The 27,257-nt window shown below is 40.9% G+C and overlaps 1 protein-coding gene across 1 annotated transcript in view; it reads right to left on the bottom strand.

The window, feature by feature from the left end:
- The window catches only part of IFT54 (intraflagellar transport 54), a 44,657-nt gene extending 18,244 nt beyond the window's left edge, over positions 1-26,413 (bottom strand). Inside the window, exons 1-9 of the mRNA XM_086465995.1 lie at positions 26,291-26,413; positions 25,435-25,503; positions 21,809-21,970; positions 17,932-18,069; positions 17,319-17,789; positions 16,591-16,648; positions 15,937-15,998; positions 8,859-8,934; positions 4,301-4,399 (exon numbers count right to left, since the gene is read on the bottom strand). Of these exons, the coding sequence (XP_086322121.1) occupies positions 4,301-4,399; positions 8,859-8,934; positions 15,937-15,998; positions 16,591-16,648; positions 17,319-17,789; positions 17,932-18,069; positions 21,809-21,970; positions 25,435-25,503; positions 26,291-26,413 (1,258 nt within the window). The remainder of the gene's footprint in view (positions 1-4,300; positions 4,400-8,858; positions 8,935-15,936; positions 15,999-16,590; positions 16,649-17,318; positions 17,790-17,931; positions 18,070-21,808; positions 21,971-25,434; positions 25,504-26,290) is intronic.
- Positions 26,414-27,257: the final 844 nt, after the last annotated feature.

Here is a 27,257-nt window from a genome sequence, read left to right as displayed (position 1 = left end):
ATACAGCGTACGACTCCTACATATGGTCCACTGGAGAACATAAGGAAGAAACGTAAATACACTTAACAACCGTAAGCACTATGTTAAGTTTTCCCTCAGTCTTACTGGTACAGGAACAACCACCGTGCATCAACCAATCCTACGGTCGCTGGGACAGGACACAAGCTGGAGTGGGCCCTATGTTAAAAGTAAGCCAGGCCTGAGTCAGAAAGCTGTGCTCTGTGGCTGGCTGTACCACGAGCTTCTTGCACTTCCCTCAGTACTTTAGCATCCCTGCCTAATGGATGCAATAGGGATTTCAAAATTCCCCTTCCACACAGCAAAAACGCATTTTTCTACACAATGGAGATTACAAAAGTACAGAGAAATAAAAAACAGAGGTCTGCTCCTTAATAACATATTTGATTTTGCATACAGGCTCTCCTTGGAGCCTGCACTTGCATAGTCAAGGTCTCATCTGATTTCTTGCTCTCGCTACATCCCGCCATGCATCACACTGACATAACAGCTGCTTACGAGACAGAACGTCAACAGTTGCAAGTAGTTCTGCAAGCAATTATTCATTTACTCTGTGTGAAAATTGAGAAACTCTAAAATCTCACTTCCCTGGTTCATCCCAGCCCCATAGCACCAGGGGAGACAGAACAATGATGTATCACAGCTCAGTACTGTGGCACCTGCACAGAGCAAACTCAGAGATGTTTCAGGGACCTCCTCCATACCAGACTGCCCGAAGATTTCCAGATTCACTGTCTATTACCGGCCAACTTATCCAGTTATTTGAGGAAAGGTCCCTTCCAATCCAAACCATTCTATGATGAAAGGTTTTGTGGATCTCTTTCACTTTTAATATCAACAGAAGCCACAAACACAACAAGTAATAGGAGGAGGAAAACAAAGTCATGTACTGCTATTAAGAAAATGGAAAACATACATTTTATTAATCTGGTTGTTGCAATAACCATCTGTAATGTATTGCAAAAAGTTCCCCACAGGTTCTGCCTATTTTGAAGCTAGAATCCATAAAGTGCTCATAAACTCTTACTTTTTTTTTTTTTTTAACTTTTTCTTTTTTAAACATTTAACCAACAGCACAAAGCACTTTCATAGAAGGCTTTATGGTATTCTTTTAAATAGAAACTACTTCGACAAAGTCTACTGAAAGCATTCAAACACAACTACATTATGTTTTGTTACAGTTTAAAAATTCTTTAATACATAGCATAAAACAAAAAACAGGCACTAAACTAGAGAAGTGTTTTATTTATTAAAAAGCACTGGTTTTTTCTATTAGAAGTTTTTAACTACCATTGGTATGTTCAGCGCTGGTCTTTTGTCACTATAATGTATCTGAGTCGCTGGCAAATTCACCTGGAAATAACAACTACATTGATTTTCTCAGATAAGTTATATATTTTTTTAATAAGAATCTGACCAAGTTAAGCATAAAGCACACAAAAAGAACTACAGCCAGCTTCTTACTTGGGAACTACTACCGGAGCTGGGAGAATAAGGACAAAGACATTAGGGGTGTTTTCAACAAACTCATGCTTCTGTGCTAAAGTCATCAGTGTTCTGCTCACTAAGCCAAACATACTCATGAGAAATAAAACTTTTTTAAAAAGTCAAAAGACAGTGGAGGATCAAAGCGTTTGTCTTGGTAGAATATCTGAGCAGACACTCCTGGAAGTTGAGATGTGTAAAAGGTGAATTGTATAAATCTGTACAACAGATTTGAGAGGCAAAGCCATGCCAATCTACTTCGAAATAGGAAAGCACAGGGAATGCTCACCCCTCACAGTAAGTTTACAAAGTCCAGAAATATAAAAATTAAAAGTCCAGAGGAAATTCAGAAACAGTTCACAGAATGTAATACTTTTTTTTAAGTAGTCCCATGTACCCCCTAAACCTTTGAAAACAGCTCTGCTCTGCCTAACGCACCCCAAAGGTAGGTTTGGAGATGTGGAAGGGCAGGGACTGTGATTTTCAAGCAATGTCAACACTCAGTTTCCATTTAATTCCACTGGAGTTAGCTGGAGTATAAGTCTAATGCACAATTAATCAACCAAACGGTATCACAAACCAGCTACATTAGCAAACAAGACAGTGCCTAAGCATCTTGCAAGGACTGCAATTTCCAGGCTGCAGTGACGATCTAAGCAGAGTTTCAGTAGTTTCCTAAACCCTCCCAGTAGTGTAAACTGGCACTGCCACCAAATAAGCACTCCTGCGTTCATACTTCCCATTCTCTCCCGTTAGCACATGCATTCACACACTGCCTGAAGAGCTGGATCAGCATGACTCGGTTTAAGACACTGCCCTCCCAGCCCCTCTGCCAAGCTGGTGGAAAGGACCATCACATTTTACGTATAACACCGGTTCTCTGCGGATAGGTGGTAGGTGGCTGTGACAGCTCAACTGAATGAGTGACAACATCTTAAGTTATTTTGAAATAAAGTTTAGAAAGGAGCCTGGTATTACTCCTTCTAGAGAAGTGTACCTCAAGGTAATTACCAAAACTGTGAGAAGATGGACTGCACCAGTGAAACTCCCAGAAAAGCTCAGTTTAGAATTTAACAAGGTTCAGAAGAATCCTACATAATCATCAGCTTCTGAAAAAGCCTCATGCAGGCCTACACTTTATAGAGTGACCGTGAAATCCAACTGTTCCGCCCTTCTTGCCACAGTGGGTGCATTTATGTGCACGTCTAAAGAAAGTGGAACTTAAGTAACTTCAGGGGTGTATGAGCAAATAGCTGAGACCGGCCAAAACACCCTTTTGCCAGAAAGCTTTAAACATATACTTCTTATTTAAGAGGCTACCATGAACCAGCCAGTGAGGATTCCTAATAGAGGACACCAAGAGAGAATAACTGGTATGCTGACAAATCCTCATGTATAAACACACAAAAAAAACCCGAACAACAAACAAAACAAACAAACAAACAAAAAAACCAAAACCAAATCCACAGCGTCCACAATGGAGAGGTTCTGTTTCTAAGCATTGAGGCTCTGAATACAAGACTGAAGCAGAATGCAGAAATAATACTCAAAAAGACACAGAAAAATCTAAGTTTATTTCAGCCAGTAAACCATGTTTTTATAATCCTGTAAGTGATTCTTCCTTTGGAAACTTTCATTTGCAGTTAAAGACACAAGAACACAGCGAGAAGGGACAGGTGATCACTGTCTTATGGTTACTCCAAATAGCATCGAGCTTCCCTATCTGCAATGACTGTTCTTATTGACTGTCATCATTGATTTCACATTCCAACTGTGAAAGCTCTTAAATGTGTGAATGACAATTTCATCTCTATAAGAAATTACAGAAAAGTAAGGTTCACTAATGCACTACTACGTTACACTATCTTATTGAATCAAGGTGAAAATAAAGAGCAGTCAACAACATTTGGTGCTTGTACCACCTGAGAATCCAATCCAAATCAATAATGAACCTGGGGGTACTCCTCTCACATACATTCAAATTATAAGTACAGGAACATGAAGTTATATTCCATAACAGATAGATTCCAACAGACAAGACAGCTCCAAAAGAACTTGACAGAATAAGCGTCAAGTTCTCCCAGTTGTGTAAGGTCACACAAATGTCTTGGCCAACCATCTACATTTCATTAGACTGACACAGCTATGAGGCCCTGAAGGCCACAGGTCGACCGGGAAACAGCCTTTGACCTCCCACATACACGGTATCAACTCTCCCAACTAGGTCAAGCATCTGGATCTGGAGAAAACAAAACCGTAGCTTTTTGCTTAAATCTCATTTCTTCCTCCTACATTTTGCTTCTATGGCTCCATGTATACTGTAGCTGGATACAAATACCACATTAACAGCGTATGTCTTGGGAGCTATATACAACTTGGAAAAAAAAAATAATGGAGAAATAAGCACGCAGAGATGGACTTTTCCTTGAAAATCCTGTAAAGTGCAAACACTAAGTGAGGCTTCCAAATACTTGTACAAAAATGCAGCATGCAACGATTCAGTTCTTCCACAGAAAAAGTCACCGAGGGATTTGGGTGCATCAGCCCTTGCATTTTCCTTGGGACACTGTAAGCACTGGTCTCTGAAAACTTCACAGGAGTAAGGAAAGAGAAAATAAAAGTAAAACTGTTTCATCATGGAACGTACATTTTCCAAACCAGGACATTAACTACAAGACGTGATTAAAACACAAGGCAGCAGCTGGATTAAGTGTAAATCACCCTGCATGCATTCAAGTTCGACCACAAAGCACTCAAGTTAGACTTTCCAAGGCAGTCAAGTTTTTATTCTCCCTACCTGTCTGTTTTACTGCAAGTCCTGGATCAGCTTTCTCTTGCAGTTTAGCAACACTGTCCTCTGAAATCCTATCTGCCACACTCTTCATTTCCACAGTTCCTATTAGAAAACAGTTTATAATCGAATGAAACCAAAGATGCAATAATAATTTAAAATAAAAGGCCATGCTGAATACCTGTAACAGCTACTATTTCTTTAAGGGCTATCCTAGTTTAACAAACCATCTTGAATGTAAATAAATAACATTCAAAGTTCACAAATACTTTTTTTTCATGACCGCTGACTGAACTGATTATGTTACTGCAAACTAAAGGCAAATCCTTCAATCCAGAAACAATTTACAGATATTATTTATTAGCCTGATAGCCAGTGAAACAATACAATATTTACCTAATAATGTCTAAGTAGTTGCTAAAATACACAATATTGTTTGTATACTACTTGGAATGCATGATGTACTTCAGTTTGTTTCAAAGGCTTTCGTTTTAAACACATTTCATACTAAAGCCATTAAGAAATTTCAAGCAAGAAAAGCTAATTTCTGGTAGCTGAACTCCGTATCTTGCTGTTAATGCCATGGAAGAGCCTAGTCCACAAATGCTGTTCACTTTTGATGCTACCTAAAACTGTTTTATTTTTGCAAAAAAATGAAAGATCATTTCATCTACCAATTATCTTAAATTAATTCCTGCAGTTGCGATAGGGTGATGTTGACAAAAGCAAAGTAGCACACAGTGGAAGAAAGCTGAAATATTCACTTATACATCTGATTTCTAAATTATATGCCCAGGGAGACAAGACATTCAGGGTGGAGGGATGCAAAGGACACCTCAGGTGTGCCACCATAAGAACAAATGAGCAAACAGCTTTGATGGCATGGGAGAAGATTTATTAGATAGAGCCCTGCCTAATGCTTGAGTTGAAACATCCAACAGTTCCAAAACCAGCAATGAAATTACCGCATGCAGCATCAAGCTGGAGCTTTCAGGACATACTGATCAATAGCAGGGGACCTACTCCTCCACCCATGACACAGGAAACATCCACAAAGATGCATAGTCCATTGCAGCAGAAATGCTGAGTTCTACTAGTTTAGGAGGCGATTAACCCACGGCAGAGAAAGGTGAACCAACACTTTCATTTACCCATGCTGACTAAGGCCAGAATGAATTGTCATTTAATAAAACTGAAACTACCATTTAAAGCAGTGCTACAAGTCACCCATAAGGTCTGGAGCTGCACAGAAAAGCCAAACCAATAGTGGAAAGCAAAGCACTTTACTCCAGCATTTCCATTTAGAAAGTAATTCAGTGTCTGAAAGGAAACCTGTTCAGCTCTCAATTAAGAGCACCAGTAACTATGGAGACGAGCATGCAACAGGCATCAGTAGCGCTCCAGAAGGTTTTCACTGCCCTCTGGATTACTTACAGGAGGCACCTCTGAGCCCTACTCACCTATTGCAGCTCTGCTGCGTTAGAACAAAAAGAGGGCTAATGCCCCAAAGTATTTATCGCTTAGGTAAACTGAAATTTGAGTGCACCTTGAAGCCAAAACACAGGATAAGTCATTAACCGTATTTCATTTACCAGAAAAACTGGATCCTCATTTTAAAGAAGGGGCGATCCTATAAATGGCGTGTGTCTGGTCACTGTAGTTTAGTACCAGTTCAGGCTATAAAACAAATATTCAAATCTTGGGAAATAAAGAAAGTTATAGGATCAGCTAAGGATCACTAAGTAGTAAAATAAGACTACATTTAATGGAATCCAGATGGTATTTTTCAGCTGCAAAATTATTAAAACTTCACAGCACTTAAGTACATGAGATGCGATGTAAAATTTTCAATTTTCAAGCACCAATATGAATTAAGCTCCTAAGTCAACAGACATTCATATCCAGAGTGCCAGATCTTTTCCAAGGTATTTAAGGTGCCTAAACATCTTTTTCACTTTTTCCCCCAAATCCTTTTGAAAACACGGCTATTGATTGTTCTGAAAACACTACCCAAGCTCTATTATAACTTCAGTATTTCGCCTCCGAAACATGGAAACCTACTAAAATGGAAACCCAAAGAAAATGTAGATGCTTGGGAAGACACACAGCAACACACAGTCTCTTTACATAAATTAATAATTGTGACATTGGCAGCTTAAGTGTATGAAGATCTTTATGCTTCATTACTCTACACAGTAGCAGCCAGAATTAGGTATTTTAACAGGTATCAATTCACAGGTGTTTTTGTATCTTCTGAACAGTGGTGTTAAACTGATTTGTGTACAGTGACTTCTCTTAGAAATAAGGTTTCAGTGCCCAGGGCACAAAACCATTGAAAGAAAATTTGAATCACAGTAAATAATCAGGTCACTGAAATAAGAGTAGGGGGGAAAAAGGCATTTAAAAACAGACAGAAATTGTAGTCACACTGTCGCCATATGAGGTCCAGGTACCAGTCAGTTTTATTCCTCACCTGCGTGCTTCTCTAGGCTCTTCCTCTTGTCTTTCTTACACAAAGAGCTAGCAGTAGTAAGTTTAGATTCCTTTCTTCCTGATGTGAAAGTATTAAGTACTTGGGATATTCTGAAGAGAATCTAGTTCCCCGTTAGTATGAAAATACACTATCTAATACACTTACGCACAAAAGCTGGTGAGATAATCAATTGCAATGAAGCACCTTAATCGATAAAATAAAATTATTTACTTATTTGCAAATCCTGGCCCAATTAAACCCAGTTAAAACCATCTTATGACTAAAATCTTCATTAAATCTTGTCTAAAGAGACAAAGAGAAATGACTAATGCAGGTGAGAGGCAGATGAGGAGGAAATGTTTATTGATTGCACCCTTTGTTAAATAGCTCCAGTCAACAAAGACTCAGAAGAGGTTATCACCCAAAGACTGAGAAAATGGCCTGTAATCAATACAATTACAGTTTATATCAATCCACTTCCTAATGGGCAAGCACGGATACCACAGATCGACTATCACGAGTGACAGTCTTGACAGACTCAGCACTGAAGCACGGACAGGATGACCACAGCTACCTCCTCGTCTGCCATCAAGACTCAGGGTGGTGGCCACACCACTACCAGGGGTGACTCCTGGCCAGCACAAAGAGATGGACCTTTTACAGACACTCATTTCCTACTGATAATTCCTCTGTAGCAAATATCTGGCCTTCCTTCCCCAGCACTCTCAGCAGAAACGCAGCAGGGCTGTGTTCCTTACACCTGGCTGAGCTGCTGTGGAAGATGACATGGGATAGAATTCAGTACTGGTGATACCCAGATCACCCTTCCCAGTTCCAACTCTAATCACGAGGTCCAGGCCTGATACCAGCCCAGGTACAATACAGTTGACCACAGCTGTAATGACAGACATTGGAGAGAGTCAAAGATCTATAAACACGTGCCGTTGCTTCAATATTCAGAGGAATCTTCTGTAATCATTGAATGGGCTGCAAGCCAGAGGTTTTGCTTAACACCTTATCTTCACCTGTTCTACAGCTTACACCTGGAGTATTGTAAGCGTCTCAAGCTACGGAAATCACTCAGAGAGGTTTGGCTAGTCTTGAATTCACCCAGTCATCTTTTCACTGAAGAAACCCCAGCAAGTGTAACACAAATTCAGAGGTTTAGTATACTGCCTATCAAAGAAATATGCAGGGAAATTCCTTCTTGTACTGGCCAGCAGTCAGTTAATCACAGGGAACATTCCTTTTTTTGTTTGTTTGTTGTTTTGTTGGTTGGGTTTTTTTGAAAAATAGGATCTTTTCATTTATAAACCCCAAATTTCCAAAGACTAAACATTAGGACTTCAGATCCTTGAGAAACAATTGAAAATTTCAGAAAATAAGTGAAGTTGGGATTCCCTAGCCAAATCTAGAAAGAGCACTCTTCCCAAATATTACTGAGTGAGAAAGATACAAATTCAGAGTTCATGGCTGTATGATTTATCCCTACAGAAAAGCACATCTTGCCTCACAAATATCTTTCATCTGACTAAAACAATCTTAAACAACATATCTTAAGTCTTACTGAAACAAAAATGCTGTGCTGAATACTTCTCTGCTGTAAATATTTAACAAACCTTTACATATGACTTTATGTAAGGGTAACATGCAATAATTTTATCAACTCAGACATACTGTCCGCTAATCCTCAGTGATAGAAAGAAAAATAACGATAAAGTTCTGCAAGGCATATTTGTCTAAACTTGCTAGATTATTAAGCAAAGAAACAATTCTCGTGAAATTAATAGAAAAAGAAATAGCTGTAGAACAACTAAAAAAAAGCCCATTCAGAGAGAACAGAATAAATATCAAGAGCAGGCTGAATTTAGATCTGCAATCCTGCATGAGGAATGCGAGCAAACTGAACCGAGTACCACTTTCTACGTACCAAATCCATGCAGAAAAATTGCCTATTGTATTCATAAATGCAGACTGGGAATATAAAACAAGCACTGAAAATCACAAACACGGATAGTTAAGTATTTATGCTATTCCTATTCAATAACCCTCCAGCATATTTAATAGAAAAAATATCCTCCCTCTAGTTACCTTCTCCTCCGGGTTTGGCGCGTTGCCTCGATCCTTTTGTTGAAGGCTGCCTTGATATTCCTGCAGGACTTTCACTCTTTAAAAAAAAAAAAAAAAAAAAAGCCTGCAGGTTTATATATAAATATATAATTTTTTAATGAATAATTATATAAAATTTTCTTAGATGTGTTGGGTTTTTATCTGTATGTATTATACCTGAAAAATACAAACTGACCCACACACATAAGATTAAGAATATGTCAAGTTTATTTTCCTCAAAGTCTGCAGGTATTTTTCCTGGATACATGCTAGCTATTTTCTTTTAAATCTGTATGATTAGATTTCACTACTGTAAAAACAACTTCCAAATGTGGACCAAGAGTATCCAAGGCAGAGCAATCTTTTGAAACCTGTAGAGCATCTGTGATGCCACTGCTGATCTCGGGGCATGACGCTTAGCTACCAGTGAGCTACCGAAAGGAGCAAGATGCTTACAATCACCTATATGTTTCAGCTACATCAGATAAACAGTTCCTCTTTAACCATCTGGGAAGTCTTTTAAATTTCATTCCATAACAGAAGCAAAGACTGAAATACTGTACCACTAGACTTGCATAGTCCTTTACTCAAATGGCAAGTTTCCTGGCCAAAGACCCTGGACTTTGGGGGGAAATGGGTCCTGCCAGAAAGTCCAGCAGACAAGCAATGGATGATCTGAAGGTGCAACCGGTACAGGGACGAGGATAAGTGTTCGAAAGTGGAAAAGGTCAAACTGAAGGAAAATTCAGGACACTTCTGAGGACTCTGACCTTAATCTGAAAGCGATTCAGAGAGGCCAGGAAATGAAAGCAGGCAAGCACACACGAGAATTCTTTTGTTTTATCTGGATGTAGTTTGCAGTGCCTGAAGTCAAGAACACCTGACTGACAATACATTCTGCATGTTACACATTTCAATGGTCGTATGTCCTCGGAAAGGAGCAAGTTCAATCAGCAGGTCCACTTGGCTGGAGGTTGAGAAAAAGATGTGCATAAGCCGCAGCCTCTCGTGAGATGAGATCAACATCAGTCCCAGGAGACAAGGTCAACAGGACTGCGGGGTTCCCTGTGTGCGAAGGAATAACAGCCTATGCACAGGTAGTACAAGAGAGGCTGAAAGCAGCTACAGCACTTGCTCTACAAAAAGGCTCAGAACAACGTCCTGGCAAAAGCAGGTGGAAAGCAGGTCCCTGAGAGCTGCCACTACTACAGATCTACTGCTCACTCCACCCGAAGCACACCTGGGCCCCAAATGCCTCCAGAGAAGGTGGAAGGGGTAAAGGAGGACTCCTGCCAGCCCAGCAAAATTCCTGGGTATGGGATCAAGCTGGGAAGGAGGCAGTCCACCGCCCTACAACAATCTTGGCCAGCAGCAGAGGCAGACTTGGTAGTGGTGGACTTGGCAGTGCTGGGTTAACGGCTGGACTCGATGATCTTAAGGGTCTTTTCCAACCTCAATGATTCTATGACTTCTGCTTACATGTAGACTGGAGGACAGAGCCAGTATGCTGGCCCACCACACACACATACAGGGCTTCCCACTTCTTACAGTACGGTGCGTAATAATAAACCAGTAGCTTCCAACAAGCCATTCATGCTTCTAATAACTTTCCTGTCTTTTTACCCAAGTCTCTGATTTCATTAGCAACATTTGTTTCTAAAAAGGAAGCAACCACCTCTGAACACAACAGATAAAAGTACAGGTGATTTATAGAATACCATTTATGTTTCTATGCTCTCTCCCCCAAAATACATATCTGCATCTCATTCAACATCCTGAAATACGTTTAGCACCTCACAGAATTTCCTCCTTATCTGTTTTTTTGAAGTTTGTGTGAATTAACAGTCCATACAGTTTGCATCCAAGATTTACTGTCAAGGCTGCTGATAATGTCCATACAGATAACATAAATGAGAATTACAAGAACAACATCCCACCCTTACAAGGTTACAACAACGTACCCACTGGCCCCAGAGAGAAAGCTACATGAAGGAGGGGAACGAAGTTGACATGTCAGGAACATGGTGATGTTCGCTTTGAAAGCAAATGTGGCTTTTTTATATGCTATAACGCACCACGAGCTCAAAAGAAGTCCTTGACAAAGGGGAAATGTTTATTAACAATAGACAATCACAGTATCCAAACTGGGACGAACTGAGAAGTTGAACTATTTGGAGGTGCTTTATAGGAAAGTGAGCAGCTCCAACAAGTTTGTAAAGACCTAAACTACATCTCCTTCACCTCCATGATTGTAATGTAATGTGCACACTCAGAATTTCAGGTATTCAATCCACCAAAAGAAAGCCCTACATCCTATGCTTTGCAAAAATGTAGCAGAATGGACAGTACATGGTCCTGCTTCGATGTAAACTAGTTTTGATTTATACTGTCTTCACTGGATTACTACCGTTATTATTGGACCCACAACCAGAGCTACCAATATTTTTGTTTCACTCTAGGAAACACTGGCATGTTATAAAGAAAAACAGACAGAAGTCCAAAATGCATAGCTAATATTGTAAGTGGTTAATCTTAATCTTAGTTCATCTTAATTACTACCATCTTTCACAACCACAACATTATGCAAAGAGCAAAAATAAAGCTCACATACCATCAGAGTCTGGCTCAGCGGGCCCGCAGGCCACATCTGGTCCGCTCAAATTTCAGCAGCTCTTTGGGTGATGTAATTATTAGCACAGGTGGGGAAAGAGTTGAGAATAGGTGCTGAGGCTTCTGGAGGAGTGGATTCCGTCATTTATTTATGTCAGGTAGTGACTACAAACACTGCTTAACATTTTTGTAGAGCCACATGTGCACACTGGCAACAGGTGCAAAGTAAAAGCTAAAATTTAATCACTATGGTAGCACAAAAAAACATAAATCCCACAATTTTTATGATTTGAGCCTTTCCAAAGGGAGATAAACCAGGTCATTATTCTTCTTGCAAATTCAGAGGCTCCAAGACTTCAAAAAGCAGTCACTGAAGCCATTAAAAAGAAATCTTACGCTTCATCTCACACCATCCTTGAAAAAACACATTAAAGTGGAATCCTAGATGGATGTATGCACACTTCCCAGCTTTCAGTAATTACATTTCTATTTGGAGAGGATACAGCAGTCTGTTGTAAACCGTCCAATCTGCTGATTTGTCCTAATTATTAACCTTTAAATAGGTTGACTTTCACTTTAAGACATAAGAAAACAAAGATTTCTAATGTTTCAGCATGTCAAGAATAGACTTTGAAAAGACATCCTGCCAAACTGTTAAGTCTTCCTCCTTTCCATGCAACAACCAGCCTCTACATTCATGAAAGGATGTCGTGAACAGTTTCTATCCATGACTTTTACACTGCTCTCATAACTTGTTCTGTACATGCTTACATACATCTCCTCTAACCACAGCCACTCTGTGCATCAACACTCAAAAGGCACAAAAAACTCTCCCATGCAAGCAAGGCAGGGGGAACAACTCATTATATAACCCAGCCACTATGATTTTCTCCCTCTACTTCATCAGATCTACTGATAGTTCACTATTAACAAACAAGAAATGTCTGGGAACAGACTCTATTTCAATCAACCCCCCACAATAATTTTCTTCTATTTAGATCCACAGTGCCAGGAGGTATATTTGCATGTATACTGTAAATGGTGGGAGTATGTGTGTAAGTTTTATATAAAGAAAACTACATATATGTGTATATATATCTGTCTTATAGAAATACAAGGTTTTTAGTTTTGTGCAACAGACTATACCTCATCAATTGAGCACAGCTCCTGTCTAATGCTTTTACTGAAAGTTATGTTATCCCTCAAAGACTTGCTATGCTCTTTCCCTCAAACTGTCAGTATTTCCAGTATTTATTCCTAAAATGGCTGTCATTATTAACAGACGGAATTTATTAGTGTGCAACAGCAACAAGGAAAGCTCTATACTTGCTAAGGTCAATTTGACTGCTGTGGTGATAAAGCTTATTAGGAAAATATTGATCAATTATCTTTTCCTCAAAAGAAGGCTCTCAAGGTGGTGTTCTATTGCTGTTAGCTTCTACTAATTAAAACCTTTCAAACACAAAAAGAACAATTAGAAAACCCCCACATTTTAAAACCTAAGCTTTAATGATGGATTTCTATTATATGAGCCAGTTATGAATAGCTAACACCAAAAAGAGAGGGTCATTCACAGCACCAGAACAAAACTATTTGAGCCATGTCCAGCAGATTTGCATGGAATGATACTCTCTGCTGCTTCTAGGGCAGTTGTGTCTTTTTTTCATTCAGTAGTTGTTTCATTATATAGTTGAGATGAGTTCCAACAGAAATAGAAGTTCATTAGATATGACTTAGAGGCTGATTCAAATGACCGGTTCCAGAGCAATACAGTTTGTAGGGCAAAAATAAAAGTCATTATAGAAGTGGCCAAAAGTGACAGGATATTACAAAAAGCTCTAGCCAAGAGTTTCAGCAGCCATCTGTAAAATGGAAGAGACTTTTCCAATGTGTTTGGCCTTAGGGGTAAATGACATACCTGTTCTGCAGCCACTTTCATATAAACAGCACCATACGCTCCTCAGAAGCTCTATGACCTGAATCACCTTTTGTCAAAATACAGTATTACTTAGAAGGTCAACAAGTCATGCTATGAAGCGTCCATTTTAAACTTTTACCCGAGATGGACTGAGAGCTAGTAAAATACAACTCAACTTGCTCTGATGACAAACAGTGTGGTATGCAACAGCTAGCCTTGAAGCAGCACATAGTTGTCTTCTAATAGCCATATGTGTTAGCCAAACGTCTCTTCTTAAGTCCTACTTACAGTTGCTTTCTTTTAGTTCCAGAAAACTATAGATACCCATGTGACAACTGTTACATGCTGGGTAACATACAGGTTCTTTAGTATCAGAAAAATACATTTAATAAAAACCAAAACAAAAGACTACCTGTCAAAATTTAAGTGGCATTTTAAAGCTGGCCTCTGATAATTAGCAGCATGAAAAATCAAGACTTGCAAGAATACAGACAGAAACTTATCAAGACTCATAGGGCCAAAGCCAGGAACTAAACTTTAAGTGATAGCTTTGCTGTACATGTAGAATATGAAGAAAAAAAGTTAAATTAATTTGTTCTCTAAAGTAAATGCAGCATAAAAGCCATTCAGCCTGAAAGTCTGCGGACATCTCAAATTAAATAAAAGTTCCCATTTCCCCACTGCTTTTTCCCCCCACTGTTTCCATGTTCTTATGCTGCTACGCAGCATGTCTGAAGAAAGGACCTAATTCAGAGGACGCAAGATGAAAATCAAGTGGAAGACAAATAGCTCACTACAACGTGAAGCCACATAGGACTAGGCTTGGGAAGAAAGGGAAGCTGTAGCTAGGAGCATAGGGATGAAGAGAGCAGGACTAGGAGCCAGGTTAACTGGGTAAATGAGCATGACAGGAACAAACGAGAAAAGAGGTCAATCCTCAAGGCAGTAAAGAGTGAGTGACATGTGAGGTACTGGCATATCAACCACTGCTTGAGAGGGTATGCTTCAAAGTGTTTCACTTATATTATATTTACAAAAAGCTAAAGACAGATGCTGAAGATTTATTAACTATGCAGCAAAGACTACAAAATACGGTTCAATACTCTTCATATGCATAAAGACATAAACTGTTTCCCTTCTTTTTAAACACAGTTGTTTCACTGCCACGTGACTTAAATTGAGTTACAGTAGTTTAAACCAAGGTAAATCCCTGGAAATAAAGGCATTACCCTGCTGTGAAACTACTGTGAGGACAGGAAGATCAAATCCCAGTCCATTACATGCACTTTCCAATTTTTTCATGCTGAAATTTCCTCTAAATCACTTTGTGCAGTATCTTAGCTCTCCAGCTCTAAAAATTCATCGGGAACATTTTCATTTCATTTCTCTCTTCCTCAGTCTTAAGATTATGACCATCTGTCATGTACTGGTCTAAAGTGTATGTTTTCACCACCTAAAAACTAAGCAGTGTCTACTGTTACGCAAGCAAGCAGACCAAAGCATGTCATGTAGATTTAAGGTAATAAACCCACATGCCTTGGAATCACTCCCAAAAGCACTTAAGACGGGAAATGAAACTTTACTGCCCCAGTGTATTATTGTGGTGCCCAAGAGCACTACGACAGTTTGGGAGGAGGCTCAGAATTTCCATTAGAGACCAAATTTGCAGGAAGTTTAACTTGGCCATATACATTTGCTTCAGGCTAAAAACTATTTTATAAGCTCTCCCTCAAAGTGCCAATAATCTAAAAAGTTTGGTTGGATTTCACTCAAAGAATAGCTATAAATTTGTCATCTCATGTAGAAGACAGGATGATGTCAGCAGCCCACAGACTCTCTAAGAGAGACTCCTGCTAGACTTGGGATCCTGCCTATTTTCTCCTAGTCTGAGCTGCTTTAGGTTAATTTATTGAAGTCTCACTCTTTAAACATTTAGCCATATGGCTCCGTAATTCCCCAGATTGCCTCAGGTCATCAAGAAGCAGCAGATGCAGACACAACAGTATCACAACCAACAGCTACTGTTCAGAGGTAAATCAGTGAGTTGCTATTCTGCCCCATCATCACCCAGCTGCAAAACACGGGCCCAGACACAACAATGGACTGATTTTCTTTCCAAAACAGTAACTTCTATTAAAGTACAAAAAGTACAAAAACCAAAACAAACCAATCGAAACCAAAACCCCCCACAACCAAAACCTAACAGCTTTCCAGGAAAGATTCAAAGGAATAAACAGAAAACTTTGAACAAATATTTTTCCTGAAGCACCCAACATATCAATACACAGAAAGAAAATCTGGAAAATTAAATAAACTGAGTACTGAGTAGAGACCTTTTTTTTTGTTCAAGCTCAAACAAATGAAAACAAAAATCTACCAAAAAACAAACAATCAGACAAGCATCTATTTTATCTGGTTTACAACCCTAAAACTAGTCATCTACCTACCTTTCAATCCTACATTCCTTTCATGCAGACTCCTAAATCATTCTAAAATGCAACACTTTCAATATTCACCTGCTGTGCTACTAACCCCATTATCTGGCTGGCACTTGCTGTCTTCAGTTGGCCTCTGTATTTTTCTAAGTGTAATTCCTCAGAATTTATGGACTGAAAAGAAACCAATTGCTTTAGATTCAGTGTGCTGAGAAGTGAGCTACTTACCTGAATAACATGAAAGGGGAAATGAGCACATTACAACCGTGTTCTTAGCCATCCACCTGCCCTCTTTACCTTGCCTGCCCCACGTAGCGGACTAACAGTGCAAAATCGACAGTTAAACATTGTTCTTTGAGTGACACGAGGAAGGCCACGATCCTTAAGGCCAGTGGACAGGTACTGACAGAAGTACTTTCTCACCTCTAACAAAATTAAACTACCCCTTAACAGAAGCACCTTTGATGTCCATTAATCCTGAACTTCTACCATGAATCAGCATGCAACGGAACAGAAAATGAGAACAGGAAATATTTAGAGGACGAAGAGAGAAGACAGAAAGAACAACAAAATGAAAGGCTATGAAGAGATGGCTCCTAAGGCCTTTAGGCCTTTACACTAAGAAGGCCTGAAGTATGGGGAAATGGAATTGTGTTCAGTCTCAAAGATGCAACATGATGTGCAGAGACCACTGCAGACAGAGCACCACTGCAAGAGGGAAATTATTTGATCTAGATGGGCTTTCCAACACTTATTTCAAAACGAGTGGGGTTGGGGGGAGAAATCAAGCTGGAAGTGAGCAGCTTAATCTAGAAGGACAGAAAAAAAAAAAAAATACAGCTATACAACTTGCAGAATCACAGAATGTCAGGGGTTGGAAGGGATCTCTGGAGATCATCTAGTCCAACCCCTCTGCGAAAGCAGGTTCACCTACAGCAGGTGGTACAGGACTGCATCCATCCAGTGTGTCCTGCTACAGAAGAAGTAAGCTCAAGAGAGGTATTAATGACTAGTTATGGCCCAAAGGAACTCTCTTCAGCCCCATCTTCCCCAAAAGCTGGCTATGGCTGCAACAATGGCATGTATTACTGGGAAGACATATGAGGACAGAAGTACACAGTTCCACTAGTCGCTGCCACCTCTCTCTGTCAAACATAATCTATGGTCATCAGGAGAATTCAGACATGCAGAGTTCAGAAAAGAAACTGCTTATTAAATGTCCAGGAAGCACAGTCAGATAAGTCTAATTGCTTAAGTTAAGATATGTCATGACAGAGACATGAAATTACACACACAGCCTCAGTCACACTCTTACCAGATCAAATCCACGTCGAAACTCTCACTTCATGAGAGTAATTGCTGTTACAGCACTTAATTGTTAAATAAGCAGAAATACAAACATGCAAGGTCATTAGAACAAACATTCAGTCCCTACCACAGCATATGAAAAGTTATTCTCTGAAATAAGACTTCAATTACCTTTTTCTCTGCTTTACCCTTTCCATGTTCTTTTAAATGCTCTCCATCCTTTTCTCTGTCCCTTTGTCTATCCCTTTCCCCGTCTTTTCCTCTATCAACATCTTTCTCTCGTTCTCTGTCCCTAGCCTTATCTTTGTCTCTTCCTTTCAGTCTGTCCTTTTCTCTTCCTCCTTCATTTTTTTTCTCTCTTTCCTGCCCTTTATCACGCTCGAGATCACCTTCTCGTTCTATGTCTCCTTTTCCCTTATATTTTTCTGTTTCTCTTCCTTGCTTGGTGGTTTTGCTTTTGTTTCTCTCCCTTTCTTGTTTTTCTCCTTCCTTAAAGGTGTTTCTTCCAGGGTCTTTGTGCCTGTCTTCATTACCCTTCTGTTTATCACTTTCCTTTTCTCTTTCTTCGCTCTCTTTCAAACCTCCTTTGGGTTTTCTGTCTCTGCTTGAGCTTCTGTCTTTAATTTCAGTGTCTCCTCTACCCTAGAAAGGAAGTAAAAACTAAAAATCAATTCCAATACATGGCAACTCTATCACACAGACAAAAACGCAAGCTAAGACAGACCAACCAATCAATTATAAAGAGTGGTAGCCCCTGTACCCCACAGAAGTTGCAGATGCCTACCTCTTTATCTCTATGGCTTTTTTGTTCTGTTTTGGATTCTCTGCTTTCTTTATCTCGAGATTTAGAGGATGGAGGTTTCCCTTTAGCATCAGCTCTTTCCCCAGCTAAGATCGTTTTTACAGCAGCATCACTGGACAGCTGCAAGGAATAGAAAAACATCACTGAAATGAGTAAATTATTTTATTGAATATCTCCTTTTCTCCTTTCTTCCTAACTCTGTAATCAACATGACTTGGGGATTTTTTGTTGATTTTGGTTTTGAGTGGGTTTTTTTAAATAAAGCTTATGGTTCTGCTCTTTTGGAAACATTCTTTCACAGCAGTAATAATGCTCTTTTATGTCAAACACCTCCTTGCAGTTCTTGTAATAATTTGATTATATGTACCAGAACTATACAAATATATGGTGCTTTTTATGTATTATGGCACAACAGCAATTCTCATTGCAACAGCTTCAATATTTTTCAAAATGATAAGGTAAGTGACTGTCCAGTCCTTATACCACGACTGCTAGATTGGTTAAACACCCTTAAAACCACATTATGTTGTATTTGCATCCACTCTTAGGACATTACACTTTCACCAAATACTTGCTCAACCAGCAACAGTCACTAAAGAAAACTACATTAAGAATGGCTTTCAACAAGCTGCAGTTACACCATTTAGAAAGCTTCTCCATCTAGTTTGTTTGTTAAGACGACAAGCAATTATTAATTAGATCATTTAGACAGCAAATTAACAACCTGTTTTCACATCCAAGTGGCACAGAGTTTAACTACATTAACAAAAAACAAGAAGAAAACCCAACATATTGCTGAGGAATTCTCCTTCCTGAAACAGGAACAGCTTTTAGATCACGAAAACGGATATTGCCCTGGTCATTGACTCCTGATTCTCTCTTGGTTTGCAAATGCAAAAGGCTGAATTTTTGTGGGTTTTCACGTTTGGACACAAAATTCTGCACATTAGCAACATTTGCCTGAACTATCTAACTCCAAGCAGCATGCTCAGCTCAGCACTGAGAGCATCAAGCTGACTGACAGAAAACTTTTCCACAATGCACATCACACAGAATAAAAGCCAAGGGGCTCATTATCTTAATTCAAATGGGTAGACTATAACCTCTGGATATTAAATCTCATCAGAACTGTTCCATCAAGCACATTTTTTAACTCATCCAGTCTCTGTGCATATGTTTATCAACTCCCCCCTTCCTGATCTGAAGCAACTCATAAGAAAGAAGCTCATAGCAGTCAGTTAATTAAAACAAAATAACATAAATTTAAATGAGTAGATTATCAGACAAAGATAATCCAAACTAAACCTGCAATCAGCCTGTAAACACTGTAGTATTTCACAGTTAAATATACAGATTTTTTTCACATTTATTAATTCAAGGGGTTTAGATAATACCTTTGTAACACCTATAAGCAAAGAATCCCCATTACTTTTGATGAATCAATTATTTTAAGAATGCAACATTTATTTTAAGAACTGCCCCTGCAGGTTATCAAATTTCTCCTTTGCTGCATTAACATATCCAAAAAAGTAAAGAAAAAAAAAGCTGCACATTGGAAAAACAAAGTCAAAGGTAGCAGCAACTGGTCATATAATTAATGTGTCTACATCCAAAAGAAGTTTTAAAAGTTCTGAAGCTTCATACACTTCTTCAAACCTAACAAAAGTTATGAAATGAACAATAAGCAAGGTGAAAAATACAAATCAGTGTACGTTTAGCTTCTGGAAAAACTCAAAGGGAAGAAGGGGGTTTACAGCATGTGGAAAAAGGGACTGGCCACTTGGGAGGAATATAAGAACATTGTCAGGGTATGCAGGGATGCAACCAGGAAGATTAAGGGTCACTTGGAATGAAATCTGCCTAGGGATGTCAAAGACAACGACGGCAGCTTCAAGTACATCAGTTCCAAAAGGAAGACCAGGGAAGATGTGGGCCTGCTGCTGAATGAGGTGGGTACCCTGGTGACAGAGGACACAGAGAAGGCAGAGTTACTGAATGCCTTCTTCACCTCAGTCTTTACTGCTAAGGCTGGTCCTCAGGAAACCCAGATCCTGCAGGTAGGACAGGAAGTCTGGAGGAAGGAAGACTGTCCCTTGGTTGAGGAGGATCGGGTTAGAGATCGTTTAGGCAAACTGGACACTCACAAATCCGTAGGCCCTGATGGGATGCACCTGTGAGTGCTGAGGGAGATGGAGATGTTATTGCTAAGCTGCTCTCCATCATCTTTGAAAGGCCATGGAGGACAGGAGAGGGGCCTGAGGACCGGAGGAAAGCCAGTGTCACTGCAGTCTTCAAAAAGGGCAAGAAGGAGGACCAGGAAGCTGAAGCAGCTCATTCTGGATGTCATCTCTAAGCACATGGAGGAAAAGAAAGTCATTAGGAGTAGTCAACGTGGATTCACCAAGGGGAAATCATGCTTGTCCATCCTGATAGCCTTCTGTGATGGCAAGAGTGGCTGGGTGGATGAGGGGAGAGCAGTGGATGCTGTCTATCTGGACTTCAGCAAGGCTTCTCCCACCACATCCTCATAGGTAAGCTTAGGCAGTGTGGGATAGACAAGGGGACAGTGAGGTGGGTTGAGAACTGGCTGAAGGACAGAGCTCAGAGAGTTGTGATCAGTGGTGCTGAGTCCAGCTGGAGGCCTGTAGCTAGTGGTGCTCCCCAGGGGTCAGTACCAGGTCCGGTCTTGTTCAATATATTCATCAATGACCTGGCTGAAGGGACAGAATGCACTCTCAGCAAGTTTGCTCATGACACAAAACTGTGTCATCAGGGAGGTGTGACTGACATGCCAGAAGGTTGTGCTGCCATTCAGCAAGATCTGGACAGGCTGGAGAGCTGGGCAGAGAGGAATCTCATGAGATTCAATAAGGGCAAGTGTAGTTTCCTGTACTTGGGGAGGAATAACCCCACGAACCAGTACAGGTTGGGGGTCGACTTGCTGGAGATCAGCTCTGCGGAGAAGGCGTTGTGGCAGACAGCAAGTTAGCCATGAGCCAGCCATGTGCCCTGGTGGCCAAGAAGGCCAATGGTATCCTGGGGTGCATCAAGAAGAATGTGGCCAGCAGGTCGAGGGAGGTTCTCCTCCCCCTCTACTCTGCCCTGGTGAGGCCACATCTGGAGTGCTGTGTCCAGCTCTGGGCTCCCCAGTTCAAGAGGGACAGGGTACTACTGGAGACAGTCCAGCAGAGGGCTACAAAGATGATATGGGGACTGGAGCATTTCTCTTACGAGGAAAGGCTGAGACACCTGCAACTGTTCAGCCTGGAGAAGAGAAGACTGAGGGGGGACCTTATCAACACTTACAAATATCTAAAGGGCGGGTGCCAAGAGGATGGGGCCAGGCTCTTTTCAGTGGTGCCCAGTGACAGGACAAGGGGCAACAGGCACAAACTGGAACACAGGAAGTTCTGCCTGAACATGAGGAAAAACTTCTTTACTCTGAGGGTGGCAGAGCACTGGAACAGGCTGCCCAGAGAGGTTGTGGAGTCTCCTTCTCTGGGGATATTCAAAATCCACCTGGATGTGATGCTGTGTGATCTACTGTAGCTGATCCTGCTTTAGCACAGGGGCTGGACTAGATGATCTCCAGAGGTTCCTTCCAAACCCTGCCATTCTGTGATTCTGTAAAAGCACTAAAATATCCAGAATGTATTTGCATGGGGACCTGGCTCCAACTCTGCTAAGGATCACATACTATCTCTCTGTTATTATTACTATTATTATTAATTATTATAAATGGTGACCAAACATTTATCTTGTGTAATTAGAAGTAGAAGATGATTGTCAATAAAGTCTGTTGCAAATAAGCTCTGATAACCTATTGCCATATGTATAAAATATATATGTGATGTCATACCTTATTTAAGCAACACTTCCCAATTGCTTGAAGAAATTCATTGGTTTTTTCAGGTTCGTGTCCAGCCACAACACGCGCTGGCTTTACTGACAGGGGCTCTCCTGTTACCATTACAACAGCATCAATTGCCTTCTGAAGGAAGCTGATTTTGGCATCTTTATCCTGGTAAAAGAGCAATTAAAAAATAATACTGAGACTCCAAAATAATTCTGCACACCGCCTAAAGACTAGAAAAACTCTGATGTGAGGAACAGTTGCAGAACAGTTGCATCTGTACAACAAGAGCAGCACATGGTTCCTAAGGTCAGGAAAGAGGGCTGCCCCAAATTTATAGTTATCGATTTATTTCTGATTAAGGAATGACAGTTTTGATAACGGATGAACATTGAACTGGAATGACTGAAGTGAATGTATAACTTTGTCTTTTTAATATGTTTATCATTTAGCTCCAGTGCATTTTAAGACCGCTAGAAGTCTTTTGGCACAGATTACATACATGTTAAATAAGACAAAGTTTTGCTTAACAAATCATGCAAGTACTACAAAAAGAACCACTAAAGACTTTCAGTGGGATTGTTACAGCAAATACTGCTTAGAAGGACACTTCTTGCCTTGAATATTTTTCAGCACAGAAGTCTCAAAGTTATGGGACTAATATCAGTCTAAATTGAGGGACTGACATGCTTGTACACATACTTTACAAGCCAGACTTATCAGCAAGCAAAGAAAACACAGGAAAGATGGTGGGAAAGAGATACAAGCATATATTTTTACATCCACAATTACCAGATGTGTTTTAGTTTTATAATTATACTTTACAAACAGCTTTCCCCAAATGCCCTTAAGTAGAGATGATGGCTTTTGGTGATTATGCAAAATTGTAAGAAAAAAAGAAAACCAAAACAAACAAACCCCCACTAAGTAAAATTTTATTGGAGGGCTCCTGGCCCAGAGAATGAAATCATGGTGTGAAGTCTCTGCAGCTGCAGAATACTGGGGAGGGGGCGGGGAAAAGGGTTTTATTAACAAAACAGAATACAATTTAAGGAATATTTACCAGGCCCAGCATAGAGTCCACTCACTCATCCTTTACAGTCATGAGTGGAGATATAGAAAGTATTTTACTAGCCTGTTAAAAACTAAACCCATGTTAGAAAAATTCTGTATGTGTGCTTTAATAGGCATTGGTTCAAAAGAATATAAACTACCACATTCAAACTAGTAATTGAAAAGCAGAACACTGCCATTTCAGTTTATTCAGAAAAGGAGCAGTTGTAATTATCCAGTAAAACACCTGATTTTGCACGGCACTTATTGTCTGAGTGTCTCAGGTGCACAGATCCAGGATGACCTGGACCAAATTTGACAGACGTATCGATACAGAGGAAAGCAACAGAAGCCACTATTTCCACAGCTGAGCAAGGTCAACGTTCTTTACAGGCCACCTGGTAGCACTACCTATTCCTGCGGCACTGGAGCTTAACAGAGCTGTTCTCATGGCATCTCAAGTCCCAGAGCCCCTCTCCATAAACGAGAGCTGGGTTCTGCTGCAAGCACGTAACTGATAGTTAATGGAGAAGACAGCCTTCAGAGTCAGGGTATTTCCTGTCTTCAGCTCTTCCAAACGGATTGAAACAAACAACTGCCACATAGCTGGGATTTTCAGATTGTCTCCGTTACAATCAGGAGCACTTGACCCATGCCAGTGCTCCCTGCATTCAGAAATAAAAAAAAGGAAAAGAAGGAAATACTGTAACCTCCTTCTATTAAAATAGTTGTCTGTCCTTCCAAGGACATACACAATCTATTAATTTCAGGAAGGAGACAGGACACTATGCTAAACCAAACAGGTTTTCAAATAAAGAGCCAAAATTTCCTCCTGCATCCTCACCATTTTCAGCAGTTACATTTATCAGCATATTCTGTCCATATAAGAAATCCTCATGGACTCGATGAGAAATCTACAGCTCCCACCTGCATCAGTAAATAAAATTCTATCAAAATAGAAATAAAGACCTGAAATAGTGCTAAGGACTTAAAATACCTTTTTTTTAAGTCTACCCAATAAAAAATATCTCCCCTATTTCAAGCAGGGACTTCATAAAGACATTTTATGTGCATATATATTTAAGGCTGATATGAAAGACTGAAAGAGCAAGCCTGATATCCAAACTTCCCATTTATAAGAGAACACAAGGACTCTGGCTGCTGCTGTCAGACTCTGTGGGTAGTTTTGGTCTCGGCATGAAGATTACTCTCCTGATTTTCTACATCTCCAACAGAAATCACAGTAAGGAAGCATTCTGGGAGAGCCAAGTGTTTCTCTTGACCAGTGTTTTGAAAAGAGGAACACAAACTAGAGATGTTCTCCCCCACACTCCAGCATTTTGATCTCCTCTTCCAGAACTCTGGAAAACCATGATCTCACGGACTGTGAATGAAATTCTCAGAGAGGTACTCAAGATCAATGCAACTTCACAGCTATCACAGTATGTAGGTACTAACAAAGACCTACTCAGAAGCAGCTAGGAAATCTGTTTTTTCAATCCACAAATAAACTGCACAGTGTTCTCCCAAGAAGCAGCAGCATGTACTAAGCTGCTCTTCATCAAAGAACCTACTGACAAGCTTCAACAGGGACCGTACCAACAAAACCAACAACCCCTTGTATAACTTAGATTTTAGTTATCCTGACAACAATAAGAACAGTCACAGAAATAAACATACATATCAGACCGATAATTAGCTGCAGGAAGTGCATAAAACACCCATGCAATTGGCTGTATGGATGACAGGCCAGGCTCGTAGATCTCATACTTTCAGTTGCTATGTTAAACAATCACCAACGGATGTAGCTGTCTAATTAGCAACACGCAAACATTGCATTATTTGTCATGAGTAAGTGACCAAAGTTTGCAATCAGATCGGTAGTTGGAGAAGTCAGCGTCAGCTCAGCAGGGAGGCAGACAGTAGAAGAGCAGCAAATGGAGGCTGAAGTTACTCTTGTACTTAAAAAAACCACTTTTCAGTAATAACATTAACATCCTCTTTGAGTAATTTGTATACTGTAATAAACCCATTGTGGAACGCATATACTAGATGAGTGCCTCAAAGTCCTGGGATATTATGCAAGAATATTTAATGTATACATGTATACAGTGCATATATATATATATATGTATGCATATATACACACACATATATGAAGCAATAAATATAAAACCATACATTCCACTGAGAGACCACATATAAAAAGATATATGTGGGTTTCTAATGTTTGTGATTTATTCTCAATGCCTAACTACTTCAAGGCGATCTTGCTACATAGTGATTCTTTTCATCTGTAATACAATAGTATTTTGGAAACCCAGATCTGGTCATAGAAACCCTGTTTTGAAATCTGTACAGAAACAGTTCTTCACATATGACACCTTGTTTGTGTCACGTCCAATTTATGGGTGTTCACCCTGTGCATTGCATAATATAACCAACAGGAAATAGCTTTTACAATTTCTTCACAAAACTAGAGACAGGCAACGAACGCAGAAAAGACCAAAAGGACCTTATGGGAAGTTTCAAAGAATACGAATCTTAAAGCTAAATAAACAACCAAGTTTCATACTCACCTTAACGTTATCTGATTTCAATTCAAAATCCGTGTAAAGTCCTTTCATAAAACCTGTCACTCTAATTACCTTCAAAACAGAAGAAAAGGAGTCAGTTAAGAACACTTGAAGGCCTCTGTTCAGTAAAGCTTGCGTGGCCATGGGAAATACATTGGCCTTATTTGCTTTCAGAGACGATACCCCATTTAGAACCATTTCTAGAGCAGGTTCAGAGGTCTGCTATGGCTCTGAACACGCTCTGGAACAATGGGACTTAAGCAGGGAGGCCTGAGCCGTACGTAAGGACTAATTCCATCTTTAACCTTAATGGTTGGTGAACCTGGGAGATTCACAATGTAAACGCCAGAATGTGCATTTTAAACGCAGATCTGCATTATTCCCTTATTGACTTCTTTACATGTGACTACACAGAAAAGCAGCAGCTCGGTGAATATAAAAATTAGGACTTTTTTTTTTTTTTTTAACGGGAGGCGGAAAAACAACGCGCCAGAGGGTTTCACGAAAGACCAAGTGCACAGCAGCCTGAGGAAAAGAGGCTGACCCTCTTTGGCTCTCAACCACCGCCAGCCGCCCTCAAACCCCGACATTTACTCACTACCCGGGGCGCGCCCCCTGCAGCAGCCACCTGCCTGCGCTGCGCAGGGCCCGGAGCCCCGCTCTCCGGCGAGGGAGCGCTCAGGGTCCTGGGCGTCCCCCCGGCAGAGCCCCAGGACCCCAGGTGTCCCCCCGGCAGAGCCCCCCCACTCCCAGCCCCGTGACAGAGACACCCCCGCCCACCAGGGGGCGGCCGAGACGGCAGGGAGGCCCCGTTGCTTAGCAACAGCGGAGCGGGCCCGCAGGCCGAATCCCGGCCCACCTCGGTGATCACGTCGTGCAGGTAGCGGAAGGGCGGCTTACTCAGCAGCCGGTCCGTCAGCGGCGGCTTGCGGATCACTCGGCCCAAGGACTCCTGCGTCCGCCGCACCACCGTCTCGTTCATACCGGCGGCGGGAACGAGCCGCCGCCGCCGCGACTGCTGGCTCCCAGCATTCCCGGCCTGCCCCGCGGCGCGGGGCGCCTCACTGCGCAAGCGCAGAGCCGGGGTAAGCCGTTGCTAGGCACAGCGCGGCCCTAGCAACCGGCCCCGTCGCCTGGTTAGGAACAGGAATCAGCCCCAAAGCCTCTCGTCCCCTCACACCGCAGCCCCTTACTTGAATAATCAGCAGGTAAGGAGTGCTCAGAAACTCCAGTTGTATCTTTCGGTGGGTTTTTGTTTGGTGTTTTTTTCTTGAAATAAAGACGTAGAAAGTAAGAGCGATGGTTGGGGTCATAACATCAGGATTGCCTCATCCCGCGTCACACTCCGTAGCAAAGCCAGGCCACGGCCATTAAAGAAAAGGACCCTCCGCACCGTCCTTACCTCCTGCGGCCCCATTCCCACCAAGCAGCTTACTACACCCTTTCTGCAACCTGCTTCAGCCTCGCCTCATTGCAGCCCTCATCAACAAGCAAAAAATTGGCTGTGCCCCACATAGAGGCCACTCTCTCTGACAAGGTTTGGGAGCATGAGAAAGAAAATACTACTTTACTGCTTGGCCACTCCTGACCCACATGTTTGAAAGCTAAACTTCAATAGGGCTGCATGGGGGCCACGCTGCTGTGCTTCAACTTCCAGCTCCAGCTCACCTGCCTTGCTAAACAACCTTAGAATTAATCAGATTTAGGAACAGAGACATGTTACAAAGCACATTTATCTGGTATTAGTGCAAGTAAGGAAAGAGGTTATTTTTTCAGCAGAAGAAGGGAAGCAGTTAGCTTCCACACTGACATGGTAATTACACCTG

This window comes from Leptosomus discolor, chromosome 5 (genome assembly GCF_034619465.1).
Source record: "Leptosomus discolor isolate bLepDis1 chromosome 5, bLepDis1.hap2, whole genome shotgun sequence".
Lineage (NCBI taxonomy): Eukaryota > Metazoa > Chordata > Aves > Leptosomiformes > Leptosomidae > Leptosomus > Leptosomus discolor.
This window is presented reverse-complemented; position numbering and strand designations above follow the sequence as displayed.